Source organism: Bison bison, unplaced genomic scaffold (assembly GCF_000754665.1).
Source record: "Bison bison bison isolate TAMUID 2011002044 unplaced genomic scaffold, Bison_UMD1.0 scf7180017864287, whole genome shotgun sequence".
In the NCBI taxonomy this organism is placed as follows: domain Eukaryota; kingdom Metazoa; phylum Chordata; class Mammalia; order Artiodactyla; family Bovidae; genus Bison; species Bison bison.
In genome coordinates this window covers 1840828-1864375 of record NW_011494859.1, presented here as the reverse complement: position 1 = coordinate 1864375, position 23548 = coordinate 1840828, and the positions used below count along the sequence as shown (strand labels likewise).

General features: G+C 49.6%; 1 protein-coding gene and 1 pseudogene across 1 annotated transcript in view; one reads left to right on the top strand and one right to left on the bottom strand.

The window, feature by feature from the left end:
* Positions 1–23548, bottom strand: part of MYO5B (myosin VB) — a 200438-nt gene that overhangs the window by 94917 nt on the left and 81973 nt on the right. The window contains exons 10-12 of the mRNA XM_010849816.1: positions 19738–20003; positions 7050–7131; positions 6072–6212 (exon numbers count right to left, since the gene is read on the bottom strand). Of these exons, the coding sequence (XP_010848118.1) occupies positions 6072–6212; positions 7050–7131; positions 19738–20003 (489 nt within the window). The remainder of the gene's footprint in view (positions 1–6071; positions 6213–7049; positions 7132–19737; positions 20004–23548) is intronic.
* Positions 10070–10474, top strand: LOC104995809 (annotated as a pseudogene).

Genomic DNA, 23548 nt, shown 5'->3' with positions numbered 1-23548 from the left:
CTGAGTGCCGAAGAATTGATGCTTTTGAACTGTGGTGTTGGAGAAGACTCTTGAGAGTCCTTGGACAGCAAGAAGATCAAACCAGTCAATCCTAAAGGAAATCAGTCCTGAATATTCATTGGAAGGACTGATGCTAAAGCTGAAACTCCAATACTTTGGCCACTTAATGCAAAGAACTGACTCACTAGAAAAGACCCTGATGTTGGGAAAGACTGAAGGCAAGAGAAGAAGGGGACGACAGAGGATAAGAAGGTTGGATGGCATCACCAACTTGATGGACCTGAGTTTAGTAAACTCTGGGAGTTGGTGATGGATAGGGAGGCCTGGTTTGCTGCAGACCATGGGGTTGCAAAGAGTCAGACACGACTGAGCAACTGAAGTGAACTGAACTGAGACCAACCCAGCCACCCATTCTGTCCTTTCCCAGACCTGGGTGGCTGGCTGAGATCACACACCAACTTCCCTTCCCTTCATCAACTTCTGCTGGTAATTGAGTATAACTTAGTGCCAAAAAAGAAAATTGAATTCTAGAGTGAACAGCACTTCTGTAGATTAAGACGCTGTGCCCGGATCGAAGGGGACTTCGACCGTGCCTTGACAGCACCTAAATACATCTCAGTCTCTGATGGTCTTGGACCTCACATCTCTGCACTTGGTATTCCTCGTCTCTCCCTGGAGGGCAGCCTGTCCCCACCCTCCTCTGTTCTCCTCGAACTTCTAACCCTGCTGCCTCTCAGCAGATGCCCTGTCTCCTCCGTCACAGGGAAGCAGGCTGCCAAGCAGGAAACCTCACATTCCCGCTCTACATTCAGAGACTCATCAGACCACAACGCCTCGGACCCTCCTCAGGGTAGGGAGCGCTTCTCCTCCTGGTCGGCCTCCCAAGCACACACCCCTGCCTCCTGGGTACCAGGAGTGGCCCATCTGCCCTCTCCTGAATCCTCTCCAGCCCTCCCTCTCTCTCAGCTCCTCCTCAGGAGTTCAGACTCGCCCCCTCCACTGCCTCACTCCTATTCGCTCCTCGTGTTACCCAAGTCAGACTTCTGCCCAGACAAGTCCCTAGAAACTGCTCCAACCAACAACTGGCTGTCACGTGCGGGGCCATGAAGGCCCTCACCCGCTGCCTCCCTCCTCAGCCAAAAGCTCTCGGCATCTCCTGGCCGTACAACTGCAGTGTGGCCATTGCTCTGCTGACTCCACGGTCTCTCTCCAGCTTACCTTTCACGGTTCTCAGGGAGCCCTGCTGAAAAGTCAGTCACATCCGATCCTGTCTCTCCCCCTCTTCACTCCCTTCCATCCCCCAGACACCTTCGCTGGGCAGGCCAGGCCAAGTCTCCCGTTCTCGATGGTTCCTACTTCCCACCCTCGCCGGCCACCACCACAGGCCCGGGACAAACCAGACCATCTCAGGCTCTGCAAACACGACATTCCCTGTGCCCAGGGCGCCTCTCCCCTCATGTGACCCCTGCTCACACAGCCGCTCTGGGGGCACTCCCCCCTACCCCTGCCCTCTCATCTCAGTGTTTCCATTTCCCCGTCAGCTCGGGAGATGATCTTGTTGTTCGCCTGACCCCTCAGAGGTTCACTGAAGGGAACCTGGGGTTTGTCAGGCAGATGACTGTAGGAGCCGCTTGCCCTCCGTCCACCACAGGCTTCCAAGCTGCTCACAGCCAGCCGCCCTGGGGCTGCATCTGGAGAAACCACAAGGCCTTGGTCTTCATCCAAAGTCAGCTCTCATGAGAGCAGGCTGGACCAGGTCAGGGGACAGCAGGTATTCAGTCAGCTCTCACGAGAGCAGGCTGGACCCGGTCAGGAGACAGCAGGTATTCAATCAGCTCTCATAAGAGCAGGCTGGACCTGGTCAGGAGACAGCAGGTATTGACTCCCGAGTGCAGCCTGCTGTCCTTCTACTGCCTCAACAATATCATGACCAGGAAGGTTCATCCTCGCCGGCCCCTCAGGCTGGGCTCCATGGAACGAGAGGATCCCAGTCAGCAGGGCAGAGTCTGCCTCCCTGACTCAGGCCTGCCTCTGTCTCTCCAGCCTGAGACACTGTGCCTTCATCCACTGGAACTGCTTCTAGGGGTCAAGGTCTCATTTTCACAAAATTCCTGTTCAAACGCAAGTATGCCACTTAAGAGAAAACACGCACTGATGTCTCAATTCCTATCAGTCCTTGCTAGGTCGTTCCTCCAAGAGGAGGATTTATAAGTCAGACTTATTACAGTACAATTTCCATACAGCAAAACGCACCCTTTATAAGTATACAGTTTCATGGCTTCTGACAAAAGCAATAACTATTGGTTAAAAATCCATCTATTAGAACTGCCTTATGATCCAGCAATCCCACTGCTGGGCATACACACTGAGGAAACCAGAAGGGAAAGAGACACGTGTACCCCAATGTTCATCGCAGCACTGTTTATAATAGCCAGGACATGGAAGCAACCTAGATGTCCATCAGCAGATGAATGGATAAGAAAGCTGTGGTACATATACACAGTGGAGTATTACTCAGCCATTAAAAAGAAAACATTTGAATCAGTTCTAATGAGGTAGATGAAACTGGAGCCTATTATACAGAGTGAAGTAAGCCAGAAGGAAAAACACCAATACAGTATAATAACGCATATATATGGAATTTAGAAAGATGGTAACAATAACCCTGTGTACGAGACAGCAAAAGAGACACTGATGTATAGAACAGTCTTATGGACTCTATGGGAGAGAGAGAGGGTGGGAAGATTTGGGAGAATGGCATTGAAACATGTAAAATATCATGTATGAAACGAGATGCCAGTCCAGGTTCGATGCACGATACTGGATGCTTGGGGCTAGGGCACTGGGATGACCCAGAGGGATGGTATGGGGAAGGAGGAGGGTTCAGGATGGGGAACACATGTATACCTGTGGCAGATTCATTTTGATATTTGGCAAAACTAATACAATTATGTAAAGTTTAAAAATAAAATAAAATTAAAAAAAAATCCATCTATTAGGATTCTTCTGGTGGTCCAGTGGTTAAGAATCCACCTGCCAATGCAGGGGGCAGGGCTTCACTCCCTGGTCAGGAAGATCCCCCATGCCACAGAGCACCTAAGCTCGTGCACCACAACTTCTGAAGCCCACACACCTGGGGCCCACACTCCACAGCAAGGAAGCCACCGCAGTGAGAAGCCCGCTCACCCCAACTAGAGAGCAGTGCCGGAAGAGAAGGCCCATGCGCGGCAATGAAGACCCAGCACAGCCAAAAAAGAAATAAAATTTTAAAAATCCATCTGTTACTAGATGCCGTATCCGACTACACTGAATGAGTCTGAATTCCCACCGCAGCTAAATCTCACAGAAAGTGGTTTCCACACCGTGGGCTCTTGCGTCAGTCCTACAATTTGGTGTTCATCTTGCTTCCCCTGCTACAACCATGACTTGGCGGCCAGTGAGGCTGCGTGTGTCACACTCACAGCACCACCCCCTATCTATCTCGATATGCGCACAACTCCTTCCCCTGGGGACTAGCGGGAAACCCCAGCTTACCTCAGATCTCCCTTCTAAGGCACCTCAGGGGCAGGGAAGCAAGCATGTAACAGAACCCCCTGGCCAGGTGCAGCTCAGCACTCTTTCTGACCTGGTGTGCCCTGCCCTTGAGGTCACTGTGCTGTCCCTGGGCCCTGCCCACAGCCCTCCATGGGCCCCTCGCCCAGGCCAGGCTCTTCCCAAGTACCATCCTGTCCCTCTTCACCCTTTGCTGGCTGGCAGGGAGACCCCTGTCCCTTCTCCTGAGGGCTTTCCCCTCAAGACCAGATATACAGTAGGTGCATAATATTGAGTTGGCCAAACATTTCGTTACGTTTTTTCCATAAGATGTTATAGAAAAACTCAAATGAACTTTTTGGCCAAACCAATACCTTCTGGGGGTTTGGCAGGAGTTTGAGTTGGATACAGTCTGAAACTTAAATCCCCTAATCTTAAAAATTTGACCCAAACAAAAGGCACCATAGAGCATAAGGCAGAGACCATCCATACAGACATACAGACGCAGCTTGGTTTTATTTCCCCTCGGCTTCTGGAAAGTAGTACAGGCAGTGTGCACTCGGTAGGAAGAGACAGGAAGGTGTGGGGATCCGCTGCATCCGAAATACTCAAGGCCGCCAAGTCCAGGGCTCTGTGAGGGGCGCTTTCAAAACTGCTGCATGTCTGCACCCTGGTCCTCCCTGAGACCACTGCCTACTTTCCAGCCGCACCGCTAAGCCCTCCTCCACCACCCCCAGAACCACCAGCTCCCCAGCCCCGTGCTGCAATGGGTGCACCCCGCTCCCTCACCCAGGGGCTTGGGTCCCCCCGCCTCTGGACAGCAGCCTGAGGTCTCTCGCCGTGCAGTGACCAGTGTTCTCACCGCTGCAGCCTGACATTCTGGGGACACGCTCCCTTGGGCAGCGGCACCTCTGAGAACCTCAAACCAGGAGCCAAAACGAACCCACAAGTGACCTTGGCTTGCCTGCCAAAGGCAAGGTAGATCAAGGAAAATCGATAGGGCAGCTGCTGAATTCACAGACTCCGTTCCCCTGAGGCAGTGGGGTGTTCCTGTGAGAGGCCTGTGTGAGGAGAAAGGCGAGGACGGGCCCCCAGGGGCTGCGGTCTGCAGCACAGTTAGCGCTTCATCGCAGAGCCAGGTTGAGCCGCCAGCTCAGAGCCTTGTCTGTCCTTGGACGTCACCGCTGGGTAAGGGAGGGAAGGGCCAGAGCCCTCCTGGAGCTGGGCCCGGGGGGCTGTGCTGGTTCAGAGGCCCAGAACTGGACGGAGGGCGTGGTTGGGGGTGTGGAGCTGGAGGAGGCTGCGGAAAGGATCACCAGAGGCGGAGGGGAGGGGAGCACGCTCACACGGAGTGCCAGAGGGGAGCCGCTGGCAGTGGACGCGGAACCGAGACAGTGAGGGAGGGGTGCACGCCGGGCGGGGGCGACTGGAGGGCCTGGGCTGCCCGAGCAGGGACAAAGGGACAACCGTTCTATCACCTCTATCACAACCTCATGGGGGCGGGGGCGAGCCAACACAGCCCCTGTCACCCCAAGGAACTACCTGTTCCTGAGTCTGACACCAGACCAAGTCCCCAGCTTTGAGAATGTGCTGAAAACCATCAGATAAAAGCACGCTGTGGATCTCAGTGTAGTTTCACTTTGTCTTCCACTGTTCTGTTTTCAGTCTTTCTCACTTTCAAAGGCAGTGAAAGTTTCTGGAAAGGAAATACCTGCTCCTCCCAAACCATCATGCCACAAGCCACTCTCCACAGCCCAGACATGGGAGGTCAGACAGTAAGAGCAACTGGGCTCTTCCCTTTCAACGCCGAGACCCAAGTGGCTTCTACACCTCTTAATTAGAGTTTCCACCCCTCAAGGAGTTGGCATACATTTACCATAATCGCCAAACACCAAATCAGGAGAAGTTTGGAAGACCATCAGATCCAATGCCCATCAATTCATAGAGCAGAAAACCAAAGGCCAAAGCAATCAGGTGACTGATAACATGGGAGTTCCCCTGCCCCACACGCCCAGGCCTGCCTGGTTCTCTCCACGCTGGCAACTCAGGGCTCCTCTTGTCATAGCAGGCAGTGTCCATGACAAGCTGCATGGGGGAAATCCACAGCTCTCACTTGCCACCAAGCCACATGGCTCCTGCCACTCACAAGCCACCTTGCATGGTAAAGACGATCCTGGGCTCTTGACCCCCCCTCTCCGGGATGCCTGTCTAGAAGTTGGGGTCCTTCCTCAGCACCTAGGAGATGTGGGGCACCAAATCCACACCACCATCACATCATGCCAATCCTTAACACCCAGCCGCTGCCAAAGACATTGTTCACCAACGTAGCAATATCTGCCAGTCACGCTCAGTGCGTTACCTGCTGGTACCTTTTAGTATGCAGAATAGAACCAAGGCTTCTCCCAGCAAACTAAAGGCCGACTAATCAGATGCAACTCCAGTCTTGAGATCTCACATGTTCCCTTGCACCACACAGCTGTCCTCTGCCCCCCAATCCCAAGCCTAGAATTGAACCAATTCAATGACATCATCAGTTTTACCTTACATTCTTCATCCAACAGGTCCAAGATGCCCAGCTTAGCTTCTATGAGGTCGATACAAGGCTGGTTATCATAGAAATCAATCAGGGTCCACGGGATCTGCTCCTTCATGTACTCCTCCTGCTCCAGCTTGAATACGTGCTAGCATAAAAAGCAAAAAGTCGGGTCAGTGAACTACAGACACACCTTAACTTTTGACTCCCCTGAGCTTCAACCACATGGGTTCTGAGTCCCGGAGGATGGGATATACTCATCAGAAAGGCTTTGGGCACCAGCCACAGTCATGACTGCAGAAAAAAAAGGCCCAGTTGGGTGATCTCAGTCAAACTCAAAGGAAATTAACCCTGAATATTCATTGGAAGGACGGATACTGAAGCTGAAGCTCCAGTATTTGGCCACCTGATGCAAAGAGCTGATTCATTTGCAAAGACCCTGATGCTGGGAAAGACTAAGGGCAGGAGGAGAAGGGGATGACTGGACGGCATCACCAACTCAGTGGACATGAGTTTGAGCAAATCCGGGAGATAGTGAAGGACAGGGAAGCCTGGCGTGCTGCAGTCCATGGAGTTGCAAAGAGTCAGACACAACTAAGCGACTGAACAATGACAAAGGTGATCCTCACTCCCATGTGAGCCCTTCCCTAGGATGTTCTACTACTCACCTGCACTGTCATACCTCAACCAATCGCAAGAAGCCTCACAGGTGGCTTGTGATTGTTCAAATACCCCAGATGCTTGGGCTCAAAAAGAGTGGAAGTCAAAGCCAAGGAGAGGATCACTGACCCTCTTGACTCAGCTGTCCCAATTCTGACCTCCTTCTGACCAGTGGGGAGTGCCTGCCTAGAGCTGGGGCACCCCAGGAAACCAAGGGCAGGTCAGGGTCGAGCAGGAGCCCACTGACCCTGGACGGAAGAGAAGTGGGCTGGGCTGTCTGTGACTCCCCCCACCACCCGACATCTCTGGGTCCAGAAAAACCTACCGAGTTGAACTGCTGCTGGAGCTTCTCATTGGCATAGTTGATACAGAACTGCTCGAAGCTGTTCACCTCAAACGTCTCAAACCTACAGGACGGAAAGACCAAAGGACAAAGTAAGAGATGTCCCCATTTACCAAAGGGATCTCTGGGACTTCAGCAAGGCGGCCCTCATCCTCTGCTCCCTGCGGTTCTCGCCTTAACTCCAGCACAGAAGTCCCATCTGCTCTTGAGACTGCTGTCACAGGTATCAGCACAATAGAGTCTTTAGAATCAAACAGGAGAGTAAGAATGTATGTCTTTTCACAACTAAAAAAAGTACTGACAGCAAGAAAATTTGGAAAAAGCAGGTGTAAGAAAAAGTCACCCACGATTCTGTCACTCATGCGAACCACATGAACACACCTGCCAATACAGGTAGACATAAGAGACGTGGGTTTGATCCCTGGGTCGGGAAGATCCCCTGGAGAAAGAAATGGTAACCCACTCCAGTATTCTGGCCTGGGAAATTTCATGGACAGAAGGGCCTGGCAGGCTATAGTCCATTGGGTATCAAAGAGTCGGACACGACTGAAGTGACTTAGCATGAACGCATGCATGTGTCCTTCCAGTGATTCTATTTTTGAAGAAAAGTAGAATTATATGTAAAATCATCCCTATATTTATCATTTAACTTCCCATTGGTTATTTAACAGTTTCCCATGCCGCTGTTCTTCAAAGACATCAGTTCTAACGTCTGCCTCGTGGACCGTCCTATGGATCAGAGATGCTGCTTTCAGCCTGAGACTTGCCCAGGAGCCCAGGCAAGGGAACCAGTGGGGCTAGAATTTAGCTGATGTCCCCTTCAAGTCTAGGAGGCAGCATTTGCCCCAGAGGGATGCCTTTTTCCGATTCACACAAAGGCTCTTCCTGGGCTGGCAATGCCCCATGCAGATGAATCGTAATGTAACCAGTCACCTATTGAAGGACATTCTGCTTCTTTCCCCAGTTTTTAGCTGCTATTGCTGCTGTGACAAATATTAGATATACATCTTTGAGTTCATGATTCTTAGGATGCTGTTCTAGAAGGAAAATTACCATGTCAGGATTTGTTTTCTTAAATGGTAGCCGCAGATTACCTTGCAGAAAGATGGAGCCAACTGATGCTATCACCCTGCCCTCACCCCAGCCTCCCAGTGTACGCAAGGGTCTCGTTCTCCTGATCCTGGTCAATAAGGTTGTCTTTAAATTCAGGTTTGAGGACTTCCCTGGTGGTCCAGTGGTTAAGAATCTGCCTGCCAATTCTTGGGTTTGAGCCCTTTCCCATGTGGAATCAGGATGATTCCACATGCCATGGGGCTCCACATTACTGAGCCTGTACACTCCAGAGCCCAAGCTCTGCAAGAAAAGCTGCCGCGAGCTCTTCCCACCACAGTGAGAAGCCCACGCACCTCAACTGGAAAGCAGCCCCGACTCGCTGCAACAAGAGAAAGCCTGTGAGCAGCAACAAAGACCAGTGCCAAAAATACATAAAATTTTAAAAATTAAAAAACTTAAAAAAATTCATGTTTGACGTAGTTTATGTACAATAAGATGCACCGGTTTGGAAGATGTATTTCAATGAGGTTCTGATCAGTATTACACTACGTGTGTCCACCATCACAATCAGATACAGAGCATTTCTATCATGTCGGACACATCACCCCAAAGTTGCCTCGTGCTCCAGTCAGCTCTGTCCCTCCTGCCCCTCACTGGGAGTATTAATGCATCACAGATCTTTGGTCAATAATATAAATTAACTTTTAAAAATCTTTGGCTAACTGTTACATGACAAATGTTTTTAAATTCTAATTTCTTTGACTATCGATAAAGCTCAAGATCTTTCTGTGGGTGTGAGTGTATGTTCTAGTTGTCCATATTTTGTGAACTGTTTGTGATTGGTGAAGTATTTCCTGGGTTTTAACTTTAAAAATGGACTTATTTGAGCTGCTTATACTTTAGATCATCAACACTGACATCAATTGCTCAACTGAAACGTTCATGATATGGCTGGATCACTGCTGGGGAAGGGGAGGCGGGTACACAGGTGAGACGCGGCATCACACAGCCAGGCACGGCCCCACCGGACGCCCTGTATGCTACACTTCTAGATTTTTCCAGGAGAAATGGGGAGAACTAGCAGGATTTGAAATTAAGAAATGAAAACTGAATTTCCATCTCAGAAAAATACTGTGATTTGTGGGAAGGTGTACAAGACTGAATGCAGGAGGTTGAATAAGGATTTATTATTGGAGTAATTATTTAGGGAAAATCCAGCTAGGGTATAGCTTAGGCTGGTGGTAGCCAAGTTAACAGGAAGGTTCTAAAGACATTAAGGAAGGCGGAGATGAGAGGACTTCAAATGACCAATGGCATGGGGAGTGAGAGTCAGTTATGTGACTGGATGGATGTGATCACCCACCAAGCTGGGAGCATGATAATAGCATCAGCAGCTTTAGCCACAATGAATGGGGCCCCCATGCTTGCAGAGCAAGGGCAGCAGGCTAAGCAGGCGAGAAAGGGCAGAAATCCAGGAGGAAGAGGAACCTTTTTCTCATTCACGCACCTGGCTGAATGAGCTGGCAGGGACCCTGTGAATGGGCATCTACAGAGCACCAAGTTCCAGAGGCTTCATGGGCTCACTGAATACCCACAATCAACAAGAGTTGGGGTCTCTCACTAATCCATCCTACTGCTGAAAAACCAAATAACCTGTCCAAAGTCAGAGAGTCAGGAGACAGAAGACACAATATTTGAACCCAGAGAGAGTGATTTCTGAGAGCACAGTAACTCAGAAAGGAGTAAAAGTTCTGTTTAAGAAAGAAGGAAGGGGACTTCCCTGGTGGTCCAGGGGTTAAGTGTCTGCCTTGCAATGCAGGGGACTCGGGTTCGATCCCTTGGGTCAGGGAACTAAGATCCCACCTGGCTCGGGGCAACTAAACCCATGCATCTCAACTAAAACCTGGAGTGGCCAAATAAATATTATAAAAAGAAGAAGAAAGGGGACGCTGTGCACCCAGGGGTGTGTTGCTCCCTGGGAATGTCGCCTTAGAGATCTGGACAGGCTGGGCTTGTGAAAGGACCAACATGCCTTTGGCGAGAGATTTACTGCACTCTTGCTTGGAAGAAGAAGAGAAAAAACATAAAAAGAAATGGCTGGTTCAAAGTCCAAATTCTGACTTCATGTAAAATGTCCAGGTTGTTACAGGATTTTACGGCTCTCAGTCATGTTCAGACGACTGTGTTTTGTGTAGGTTGTTCAACAGTGTTGTGCCAGGGGTGGGAGGAAAGGCCAGCCTCACAGAAGGCGTTCATTTAGAAGGAAGCAACATCAAGGATCCATACAACTTCCTGAATTTGTGTTCTTTCACAGAAATCCTCACCAGCTCAGCAATTCTCATCTACCAAGATAATGTAATGATGTTTAATTGTGTAAGGTATGCAATAGTGCTCTCCTATTTTGGTATCCATTTTTCAATAAAGTTTTAATTATTGGCATAAATGGGGTTGCCCAGGTGGCACAGTGGTAAAGAATCTGCCTGCAATGCAGGAGATCCAGCTTTGATCCCTGGGTTGGGAAGATCTCCTGGAGAAGGAAATGGCAACCCACTCTAGTATTCTTGTCTGGAAAATTCCAGAGGAGCCTGGTGGGCTACAGTCCAAGGGATCACAAAGAGTCAGACATGACTGAGCATGCACATACACACCTATGGGCATAAATAAATAAGAAGGAAAGGGAGAGATGACTAGGAAGGGCTGTGGGCAAGAAGATAACTTCCCAGAGAAGGAAGTGTCTGAGCACGTGGAGATGGGGAGAACAGAGAACGCCAAAGAGGGACCTGGGCTCCGGGCACAGGCTTCAACCTTCAGAACCTTCACAGCATTGGCCTTCTCACTGTTAGTATGGGCAACTGAATTTTCTCAATCTTACATAGAATTATGCCAAACCTTCCAAACAGATTGTGCTCCCTAACTGCCGCTCCCCAGTAGAAATGTTGGAGCCACCCCTGATGGGTTAGGGGGGGTGGTGGTGGTGGTGGTGGTAGAGAGTCAGCACCCTAAGCAGAAGGACCTGCAAAAATAAATGTGCCAACCATCCAACTGGGCTAGCTTGGTGCCCAGAACACATCAGGCTTCTCCACCTTCCCCCACCCCCGCACCGAAATATAAGACGAGCAAAGGCAGGAAATCATCTTGAAATCAAAGGAATCAACTGCTTGGAGACAACCACATTAAAGAACAGCCTTTGGTCATGCCCATGGAAGACAAGTAATTCCAGGTCAATAAAACAGGATCAAAGTCGCAAAGTCCAAGCTGCAGGCAGTCCAGACCATGCAGGAGGGAGGCACTGGGTCGGCCAGCCATCACCCTGGCTTAGGGTCCTCTCAGCCCAGATGATGGTCCTACAGACCCAGTCATGTCTCTTAGAACCTCATTTCCTCTCCCTACAGCCTCCTTTCTGCACCTCAAGAAAGGTTTCTGATGACAGCCAAGCCATAGAGGAACTTTTAATTAATAAAACCCAGAAGGAAGATAAAAGAGCCACCCTAGCAACTGGCCAGATAACAGCACTTGGGTGCACTTGCAGAGCCCGTATCAAGCTCCAAAGATAAAGGATTTAAATATATCCCACTCGTCATTTTTTAAAGGTTTACATTGGTAGCACTCCACAAAGAACATTCTCATTAACTTGAGATGGCCTGAAATTAGCTCTTAATTTCCCTATTTCTAAGATATTATCTGGTAACAATTCCTCTGCTATCTAGGGTAATTATACTGTAATGCCAGCCGGCCAGAGATGAATGGATGAGGGGTTTGGGGAGCCCGGAAAATGTCTAAGATGACTGACCTCAGAAAAGGCCAGTTAGGGAGATAAGGCAACTTCTCTAAATGATCTCTTGTCATCAATAGAGATGACTTTTAAAAATAAATACAATGGATCCATTTATAGTTCACATTAAAATATCACCAAGAAATTTATATGTGAGAGGGAACTGGATTTCCCCTGTAAAGTCAATGTTGAGAATATTTAGTCCAGAATCCTTGGGTGGGAGGGAGGTCAAGACACAGAATAAGGCTTAATGCTGGGGCCTGGGATCTGTAGCCAAGGTGGTACAATTAACATTCCCACTTCCACGTCTGCCTATCTTCAAAGTAGAGCAAAAAAGTAGACAATTCCCTTCTCATTCTGCCTGACTTCAGGGTGGGGTAAGGGATACAAGTACCTCTATAAAAATAAGATAATGTCCATGGGAAAGTGAAACTGCAATAAAAAGAAGTCAACCTGTCACTCTGAGTTAATTACTAACCTCCACGAACCACTCCCTCCGGAGCAGAGAGGAGATGAGAGGCTTTGAAGGTTGGGAAACAGTTCTTCCCCCATGGCACAGAGCACAGGAATTAGACATTCTTAGCTTAGCCCTGTGTTTCTACCCTTCCACCAAAGCTCAAAAGAGAAGCTATGTGGTACAGGTTAGACATAGAGGGGGGAATGTTAGACATAGAGGCAGGGAATGACTGCCGAAAGTCAAGCAAGTCCTCTCAAGGTCTCTTTCCCTCCTGAAACCCATGAAATCTCACAAGGGCACCTCACAGTCTGTTAGGGAGGCCACCCCTTCGATCTCTTTCCTCAACAATCTGGGCACTGGCTGCACCTTAGAATGGGGGAACTTCAGTCCTGCTCCTGTGCTTCTCTCTGTGCCCAGAGGCCCACACATGGGACTTGTCCTTCAGGGAGAGCAAAGTTCTAGGCACTGTTCACATCCCCAGGTCAAGAACAGGTCTTCTGGAGGATCTAAGTCCATTCCGTCTGCAGTGTGCTCCAATTCCTGCCTCTCCCCCATGTCTGAAAATCTGATATGGGGCAGGAAGATGCCCATCATATGGTAACTCTCTCCCAATCCATCAGTCGATTGTCCCAGGAAATGTAAGAGCTGCAAAAGGCAAATCATGAACCCTGCCCAAAAGAGAGAGCTATTAGGAAGACCCCAGGAAACCTCAACTAGTAGAGATTTGTAGGTGTTACAGGACTTTAAAGGAGGGTGAGCTCATGAGGGTGCTGGCAGGGACAGAGACAAATGGGACTTTACTGAAGCTTTAAGAGTATGTAGTGGTGTTTGGCTTCAGGCATGCTCCAAAGGGCTATGTCAGAGCAATTCCAGAAGGTTGAGCTTGACTTTCAAGCACTCAGAGTTACAAGGGTCTCCTGGAAGACTCAGAGATTCCAGGGAGAACCCATTGCAAGAGGTAATCTGCTGGATCTGGGCACCTTGGGCTGGCTATACATGTCTACCCTGAAGAAGACATGTCCAGGGATCTTCTGGGCTGTCCAAGCTTGGGTCACTGTTCACAGGCTTCAGGGCAAATGCAATCACTGACTTCTCCCCCTCCACCCTCCATGAAACCTTTCCATACTGGACAGAGGGAGGGGATAGGTTGTCTTCTCCAAATAAATCACTTAGGATCATGAAGTTATCTTTCAGTCTGTTTTGAAAGAGTGAGACCAAGAAAGAAAAATAACAAAGAAACAAAGAATTTCCATCAAAAGGACGGAGGAAAATGGTGAACTTGAGAAATTTACTTAAAATATATCATTTAAGGCAACTTGTGGAATGGTATAAAACATTTGCAAATCATATTTCTGAAAAGGAGTTAATATTCAGAATATATAAAGAAGTCCTACAACACAAAAACAAAAAAAGTAAATAACTTAATTTAAAAATGAGCCAAGAACTTAAAACATTTCTCTATAAAGATACACAAATGGCCAAGAAGCATAGGAAAAGATGATCAAAATTATTCGAGAAATGCATAACAAAACCATAATCATACCTATCAAATACATATCAAAATCACTTCAGACTTACTAGGATGGCTACTATAAACAAACAAACAGAAACAACAAGAGCTGGCAAGGATGTAGAGAAACTAGAACCTCTGGGCACTACCAGTAAAAATGTAGCGTGGTGCAGCTACTATAAAACAACATGGAGTTTTCTCAAAGAATTAAAAATAGAAGCACTATATTCCCACATAATCCTCAGATGATTAAAAATAGGATTACTACATAATCCAGCAATCCTACTTCTGGCTATATATCTTAAAGAGTTTAAAAGAAGAGATACTTGCACACCCTTCCTTGTTCATTCCAGCAGTATCACAATAGCCAAGAGGTAGAAGCAGCCCAAACATCCATCAGTGGGTGGATAAAGAACATGTGGTACATGCATACAACTTAGTACTATTCACCTTGAAAAAAGAAGGAAATCCTGCCGCACACTACAACATGGTTGAACCTTGAGGACATTAGGCTAAGCGAAATAAGCCAGTCACAAGAAGGTAAGTATTGTATGATTTCATTTACATGAAATATGTAGAGTTGTCAAAATTATAGAGACAGAAAGTCCCTTCTCCTAGGTTGTGGTGAAGAGAAGACAGGAATTGTTTAACAGGTATAGAGTTTCAGTTTTTCCAACATGAAAAAGTTCTAGAGATCAACTGCACAAAAATGTGAATACACTTGAGGTTATTGAATTGTATACAAAAAGTGGTTAAGATGGTAAATTTTATGTTGTGTGGGTTTTTAAACTACAATTAAAAAAATTTTTTTTAACATAAATCATTAGAAAACATTGAATAGGATGCAAATTTAAAGTTAGGCAATACGCGAGAAAGTAACACAAGAACTGGGAAGGATACGAGATTCCAGCAAACCCATTTCCTGTTCTGGGGGCCCATGCTTCCCTCAGCATCAGGCAGGAATCTATCCTTGCCTTGCTCCAGAAGTCTCCAGCATCAACTGTCCTCGTCAAGAATGAGCTGGCCAAAGCTGAAGCCTCCTGCCACCTTGGCATTTTGAAGGCTCAGGTCAAAGACAAATAAATGTGTACCTTTCTCAAACTGGAGCCATTTATTTCTCATTGCCTCGAGGAGGGGAGAGGAACAAAAAATTATGACTGCAATTAACGAAGCCTGTAGAGGCAAATGCACGTTAATGCGACTTGAAAGGGAAACCCCAGCTAAGAGCTGCCTGGTCTGTCCTGTGAATTTCCACCCCTGCCTTGTAAGAAAGACCCTGCAGGCAGCTTCACAGGTCTGCAGTCAAGGAAGAGAGCTTGGCTTGGGTTGGCTAAATTGCTCTGGCTGTGGCTTGCCTTGCACTTTTTGGGACCTGAGGCAGGGGAGTGAGAGGTGGCAGGGGAGCGAGAGGCGGCAGGGGTGGGGGGTGGGAGGTGGAGACTTCTACCAGGACACTGGGTGTGTAGGAGTGTCCAGAGGAGCCTGAGGGCAGGGCCTCTGAGCAGGGGGCTCGTCAGAGTGGTGGTGGAGGCGGCAGTGGCCCACATAATTGATTCAGGTGCTCACAGCCTTTTCTACTGTCTGAACAAACCGCCTGTCAGAGCATCATGATAAGCGGAGGCGTGTATGTGTGATGCTGGCTTACATGCCGCTTGCTTATATATACAGAAGTGAGTGTTTATTCATTCTAGCTACAGGTTCTATAGTAACACTTGGAACATTTATAGGAAAACCTGGAGTGGCTCACCTACACTATGTACAACCTGCTTCCAGGATGAGCCTGACTGATGAGCCCGAAACGCTTTAGCCAGGGGAGATCCCCTGGAGAAGGGATAAAGGTACCCACTCCAGTATTCTTGGGCTTCCCTTGTGGCTCAGCTGGGAAAGAATCTGCCTGCAATGCAGGTTCGATCCCTGGATTGGGAAGATCCCCTGGAGAAGGGAAAGGCCACCCACTCCAGTATTCTGGGCTGGAGAATTCTATGGACTGTATAGCCCACAGGGTCGCAAAGAGTTGGACACAACTGAGTGACTTTCTCTTTCAGAGAGGGAGAGAACCCTTTATTCCTTTCGTCTTCATTAGTGGGGTTTAATGTATTCAGAATCCCACCCCCGCCCTCCTTGCCACTCTCTCCAGCTTCCACAAGCTCTCTTTTGCCCACAGGTGACAAGGAGCTGTAAGAAAGTAGAAAAGCATTAGGTCATCCCAAGGGCATCTTCTGTTGCATTACGGTGTCCTCGTACTCGGGCTGAGACACCATGCGGGAGATGGCGGGAGACAGGGTCTCCTTCCTCTCCAGGGACTTGGGTGGGAAACTCAAAAATAAAAAATAATGCTGGAGTTTGGGGATGCCATGGAAGAATCCCTTCCCGTAGCCATACTGTTTGTAAATACATCCTAGCGACAGGAAGGCGCTTGAGAGGGGAGGGAGGTGGTCAGAGAGGGCGACAGCTAGTGTCGGGTGTGGGGCCCACTCTCAGGAAGCTGAGAGCACCAGGCTCAGTGGGTTTCTCAGAGCATGTCTCTTCTGAAGGCTTCTGAAAGACACCCAGCAGGTGTGTAAGTCCAAAGGAAATAAAGCAGAAAGACGGCATGACTGGGAGGGGAGAGGACTGCAAGCAGCTCAGTGTAAATCTCAAACTTCCACCAAACGCTGCCATTTTCCCCCAGGTTAATAAATGATGTCACTGACCTGTTGGATCAAAGCCAGTACCTCCAAGGGGGGATTCAGGACGGGGGACATGTGTACACCTGTGGCTGATTCGTGTTGATGTATGGTGAAAGCCACTACGATATTGTAATTAGCCTCCAATTAAAACAAATAAATTAATTTAAAAAAAACCCAATACCTCCAAATTCAAGTCACCTGCTTTCTTGCGGTGAAGTTTTTGGTTTTAATCTCCTAAGAGTTCATTCCACACCCTCTGACCAGAAAAGAAAGCCCAAATTTATACAATGATTTCTCAGCAGCCCAGAACTGCTGAGGAGCATGCGTATGCAGCATCAAGGTTGTCCGTAAGCGCTTTGGCAACCAACGGCCCAGTCAGATGGCGGCAAGTTAACCCTGAACCTACCTCGCCATCCTGAACTCTGCCCACAGCGCGTGAGGCCGACTGACTGAGCGGCTGGAGGAGGAACTGTGTGTGGCATCTGTCTTCCCAGGAGGAGGCGAACCACTTTGTAAATATGACCGCTTTATGACGAGGTTCGAAAAAGTAAGTTAGCTTCCGAGAAAGAACAAGGACTTTAAACAGAGAAAACAGCACAGCATGCCTGGAAGGAAGAACCAGGGGAGGGAACGCCTGAGAGGGCTTGACCAGGGGCTCCTGCAGGGGGACCTGGTCTCACTGGAAAGCTGCCAGAAGTTCTCAGAGGAACCCAGGGCTACATGGAGATGAGGGCGACAGGTCAGAAGCCTGCCCCAGAAACAGGACACAGAGTCCTGTGGATCCCCATTCCTCCACCGACAAGCGCCCCTTCAAACCACAGACAAGTCTCCCCTGTGATCTACTTCTCCCCTTTGCGTGGTCACAGGGCCTTAGAGAAAATGAACTCCGTTATAAAAACCAATAAACTAAATGGTCAGGAACTTCCCTAGCTGTCCAGTGGTTAGACTTCGCCTTTCAATGCAGGGGTTGCAGGTCTGACCCCTGGTCTGTGAGCTGAGATCCTACATGCCCTACGGCCAAAAAAACCAAAAGGTAAAACAGAAGCAATATTGTAACAAATTCAATGAAGACTTCAAAATGGTCCACGTTTAAAAAAAAAAAAATCTTAAAAAAATTAAACGGCAAATACAAACACACAATCCCAGCTTGCCAAGGGCCCAGCTGACACCTCAGACTCGGCAGCACCAGGCGCCCAACTCACAGTCACCCCCGCTCCTCGTTAGTAAGCAAAGCCTCTCACTGGGGACCTTGGAAGGGGGGCAACCGTCTGTAAACTCAGGACTGCTGAGACAGTAGGCACCACTAACAGAAGCGAGGCGTGACAGTGTACAGCGTATCAGGAGCACTACAGCCATAGTATTTCTACGTGCTACTAACAACCAGGAGTCTCCACGTTAATCTTCCCACACTGAAAACTCAAGAAAAAAACCAGATTCTTGCCCAGGGAGATTAAGAGAACCGGGTCAGATGTGGCCACTTAACTTTCTCTGGGTCTTACATCAGAAGGCAGTGCTAAAGCGCAGTTTTCTGGAAACTCAGTTACCTGAAAATGCTCATGGCACAGGGATGAAGGACAGAATTCGCCACTGACAGCTCAGCAGTGCATTCCCAGGGCATACAGGCTCTTCTGCACGGCTCTGCCCAGGGAAATCGGAAGGACTGAGCCAAAGCGGCAGCAACGGAGCAGAGGGTAAGCAGGGTGTCCACAGCCACTCAGCAAGGGCCCTGCAGAGCGCCGAGAGGGAGCGTTGTCCTGGCTCCCCAGGCCATCCTCCCCTGTGCTCCTCCTCGCCTACGAGGTGCCTTTTTCCCTACCATCCAGACCGAACTCCTCTTCCCCAAGTGGCTCCCCCACCACCCGGGTTCTCTTCTCTCTCTGAAAGACCCAGTTCAAGCCTCACCTTCCACAGGAAACCTGTCCTGACTGTGCCAATAAGCGTGCGCTCTTCTGCCTTGATGCTCGCACAGCACTAAGTGTGCAAACCCTCACATGGACCCTGCTACAATTTCTTCTGTTGTCTCTTGTATTACTCTCATGCAGTGACTTAATTCTTTAGCAAGTTCTCAAGGCCTTTGCGATGCCAGAAATCACGTGTCCTTCTTGCATTCCTGCCATGGTGTGTGACACAGTTTCACTGGAAGCCCCGTGATGATCGCGAGCAGCAGAGATGGAGCCAGGCAGCCTCTCCCTCTGCTCAGGGAAGCAGCTGCTTCCAGAGGAGGTTCTCCTCTGCTATAGTCGGACATAAGCAAGTACCAGCCCACCGGTCCACCACACGCTCGATTCATCACGGCTTTTACAACGCCGCACTGCTATGGGTCTGAATTCCAATTTGAAGACAGAAGCCATGACTCTTAGGATATAAAGAATTCAGGGGGATTTCATCTATCATTAGCTTCATGAGGGCAGGACATTGATCATAAGAGAAGCGCCAGTGAGGTTTAAACCCAGTATGCGTCTTTTTAAGCAACTCCAGAAGGACCTGGAATGAATTTCAGAGAGACTGTGGCTCTGTTAGTTTTGAGCAATGGAAACTCAAGACCAGAGGGGCTGTGATCTGCAGAGGGTCATTCAGTGAGCTGGTGACGGCTCTGAGTCAAAAAGGCAGTCTCCCAGTGCCTATTGAAGTACACTATCCACATGCCAGGTTGCCTCTCCCTGCAAGATACACTACGATAACAGTCGTTTCCACTAGGCTAGAACTGAATGACTACCCACAGTATCAACCTGTACAGCACTGGGCACAACTACAGCACTAAAGCAATCACCCTGATTGGTGACACAGTGAATGAGGCTGGACGACAGACTTAAATAAAACATAACTGAAACACAAAGCCTGAATGCAAGGTCACAGAAACCTCCGGGCTGATACTGGGCTAGCCCCCACCCTCTCTGAACCTCAGTTTCCCAGTAGGACAAAGGGGTGCCTGCAGGGTTTCTCAGTGGGGGAGCCACCGGTGTTTGACATGGTCCACTTTTCTGTGGGACTGTCCTCCATACTATCGGACACCTAGCACCCTGGCCTTGGGCCACCAAGTGCCAGTAGTGACCCAGTCACTGTGACAACCACAACCTCAAATGCCCCCTCCCCTCCGTATTTCACAATCCCCTGGTTGAGAACCCTCAAGAAGGTCTCCGAGGTCCCCGCTGGCTGGAAGATGCCAGCAGGAAGACACCAGCGACCGGCAGGAAGTGGCGCAGGCCTACCCGTAGATGTCCAGGACTCCAATGAAGGAGTGCTGCTTGAGGGAGGTGTGCAGGGCCTTGTTGACATGCTCCACGATCCAGTGGAACAGCTGGGCATAGATGTGCTTGGCCAGGGCGTCACGCGCGTTGACCACCTGCTGCAGGGACATGGTCTTGACGTAGGTCTCCGAGGTGGTGACCAGCTTGCGATGGCACAGCCAGTGCTCCATCTGACTGAGCTCCACGCCCAGCAGGCGGCAGAAGTCGCTTAGGTGTTCATCCTCAGGCTGGAAGAGACCCAGGAGAAGGGTTCAGGAGGGGCGTGGAGGACAGACCACGCCCTCTCCCCTCTCGCCAACTCTAGGCCCCTCAGAACCCCATCTCATCCCCAGCCACTGCCCCAGCCATCTCCTGCACTCTCACACCACTGAGTGATCATCAGGGCCCAGAGAGTGTGGCTCAAACTGATAATACCTGCTGGTGTTAGTCGCTCAGTCGTGTCCTACTCTTTGCAACCCTGTGGACTGTAGCCCACCAGGCTCCTCTGTCCATGGGACTCTCCAGGCAAGAATACTGGAGTGGGTTGCCATTTCCTTCTCCAGGGGATCTTCCCAAGCCAGGGATGGAACACGGCTCTCCCGCACTGCAGGCGGACTCTTTACCCACTGAGCCACCAGGGAAGCCCTAAGGACCTGCTAAGGACCAAGTAATCAGCAGGGCTTTAAAAAACACCTCTGCGTTTGCCCTGTCCCCGCCTCCACTGCCAGCGGCTGCAGGGTAACGGGAGGAGAGGGTTTTCGAGTGAAGGAAGCAGAATGAGAACTGAGAGCTTAGGAATGGATAATCCACCAAGAGTAAGGGGCTAGAAGGCAGAATCACAGTGATTGCAACTTCCAGCTGCAGAGTAGTGCTCTGTCCACAGCCCAGGAGAGGGCCTCAGTTTCGAGCACTATCTTGAACTGACCCACGGCCCAGAGCAGCATGCTCAGCAACGAGCCCTGGGCTGACCACCCCTACCCCATCGGCAATAGCGCACTGACACTGCCTTTGTCCTAAGTTGCCAAGCAGAGCTGCTTTCACCTTAACCTCAGACTTACACTAAACTTATATGTGATACTAAACTCATAGCCCCAAACTTCCTAATATTCTTTAAGCACTTGCCACGTGGGGAAAAAAAAGTGATTTTAGGTGGAAAGCTAGGACAAACAGTAAAAGTAAGGGACCATTTTGACCAGGGAAGAACACTTGGGATGCTATAACTTATATTCACGTTTAGAGCTGGGAAAAATAGGAACGCCTTGCCATACAGGCAGGAAGCTGAGTCCCAGAGAAGTGCAAGAACTCACCCAGGTAGCCAGCTGCACGTGATCCTGACCCTTACTGACCCAAAGTACCAATCTTACCACGTGGCCCTTGAGTCACTGATAACCAAGTCACCCAGAGTCTTATTTCACCCAAGTGCATGAGTCTCCTGGGTCACCCTTGCTGCCCATTCACGACTCCCCCCAGAAAACCTGCTTCTCCTCTCCAGGTTCTTGCTGTATTCATTTCCACATCTGAATCCCCCAGGGAAAGCTGATAACCCAGCCATGAGCCTCCTGGAGAGCTTCAGGACTCCGAGGTGGAAAGGCAATCCAGGAACATCATGAGCTACCTCCTAATGGCCCTGAATTGCTTGTGGGACTCATTTTCTGATGAGACTGCCATGGAAGATGTAAATGTGGGGCCTGTCCGATGAAAATTAACACAGATAACTGTACCACTTTCCCAGGCCATTTTTTCCCTCCTACAGATACTTAAAATCCGTCTACCCAAATACACACAATTACAAAACAATAAAATGTCAGAGTAGGAAAGAACCTCCCCAAATCAGGAAGGCCACAGGTTTTCCAGAGTATGGCTTGTGGAGTAATAGTTACAAAGACCAGTAATTGGCTGTACCCAACACAAGCGCAGGGGTGGGGAGAGTGACTGTAAGTTGAACATGGGAGGGGCTTGTTAACATACCCTGTCTCACACACACACACACACACACACACACAGAGAGAGATTTCACAGAGCATTTCCTGAACTTAATTGACAAAGACCCTTAACTTCCTAAGAAATTGCCTAGGGTTAATTTAAGGTTCTCAGGAAAATACTTAGGGATCATCATTCTAATCCAATCCCCTTTATTTTTCACATGAGGAAAAACCAGGGTGAAATAGAAGACCTGCCTGTGGCCCAGAGCTCCTAACCAGGCTTCAAGCGTGGGCAGAGAATCAGCTTGGGCTGGGGGCGTGGGAGGACTCTGCCTTTTCACTCACTCAGCTGGTGGGGCAGCTGTGGCCACTTCTGGCCAAGAGCCTTCTAACCCTGCAGCTCTCCCCCACCCCCCCACCACCACCCGCCCTCTCCTGCAAACAGAAAGCCCTATGTGATAGCATTAAGTGCCCGGGGACAGCTTGGCAGGCAACAGGTTCAGAGGTAGCAGGTGTCCAACTTGTTAATCTGACCTGTTACCAAGAAGTCCTTAACTGCTAGGCAAAGCACTGAGCTGCATTCTCTGATATGTAAACGGCCCGCTAGCAGCAAACATGACCGCCCAAGGCCTGCCCGCAGCCTCTCTCCCCTCCCTGTCATCTCTCAGGTGAACCCAGTACAGAAAGAACCATGAGTTCTGGAACTTTCTGATCATCACCACGGGATGGGTTCTTATCCGCTGTGGTAGGGCATGGCTTGGCCGTAGATACTTCTGACTGTTGATTAAAGGTGATGACTGAAACTGATTTAATGCCATGCAATTACATTTAAGCTTAATTAAATGATGCTAAACCCATCAAAAATGGCCAGCATCATAGGCAGCAGATGAGTTTTGTGGGCCCCAATCGCCAAATTCAAGTAACAAATTGCCTCTGGTGTCCAAGTAATTGCATGCTGCTGCATCTCCAAGGTAACTGTGGCAGGCAGGGAACATATTTTCATGCTTTAATTACAAATAAAAACTACCGAGCAGAAGGCACAGTGCATCTGGACCGACAGCCTTTCCAGCAGGAGGTCCACCCTATGTACCCGAGGCACAAACCGGAATCGCTACCAACCATTTAGTGAAGCATTTCCCAAGCGCACACGGCATGCTCAGCGCTGTGCCGGGCACCAAGGGGGCGGACCCCAGGCTGGTGCAGTACCACCCAACCCCCGGGGGGCCAAGAAGCAAGGCTGGCAGTGGTCTGGGGGAGAGAGCACTGGCCAGGCTCTGACTTGGCTTTGCCTTGAACCGTCATGATGACCTTAGAGAAAGAGTTCCTCTCTCTGGGTCTTAGGTTCTCCAATCCTGTGAACGGAGGGCGATGTAACAACAAGGATGAGAACAGTCAAGAACTCAAGCCCTTGAGCCTTGTGCCAAGCGCCCCCACCTGCAGAAGGAGACACAGACTCAAAGGGGAGTCACTATCAGTAAACGGCAGAACCCGAGTTTGAACCCTGGCAGTCCTGACCCAAGACTTCTCTCTCCCAGTTAGTTCTCGACACAGCCTCTAACTGGAGAGCGAGACCTGCCTAGATCACAGACCTGTGCTCAAATCCTCTGACTCCCATCACCTCTCAGGGAAGGGCCTCCTGCACCACGTGGCGTCCACGCCTCCAGCTGCCAGGCGTCCTCCTCCATCCCTTCACCACCATCTGTGTCCTCTGTCCCCTCTCCAAGTGTGCCCGCTACCCCTCCTTCACAGCCTTTGCACACACACTTGTGGGTGCCAGTGTGCATCAGGGCTGGAGAACAGGAGACATGGTCCCTGAGCTTAGAGGGGGAAGCGGGCATCCATGTGCTGCCGCCAGCGAACATTCACATGCC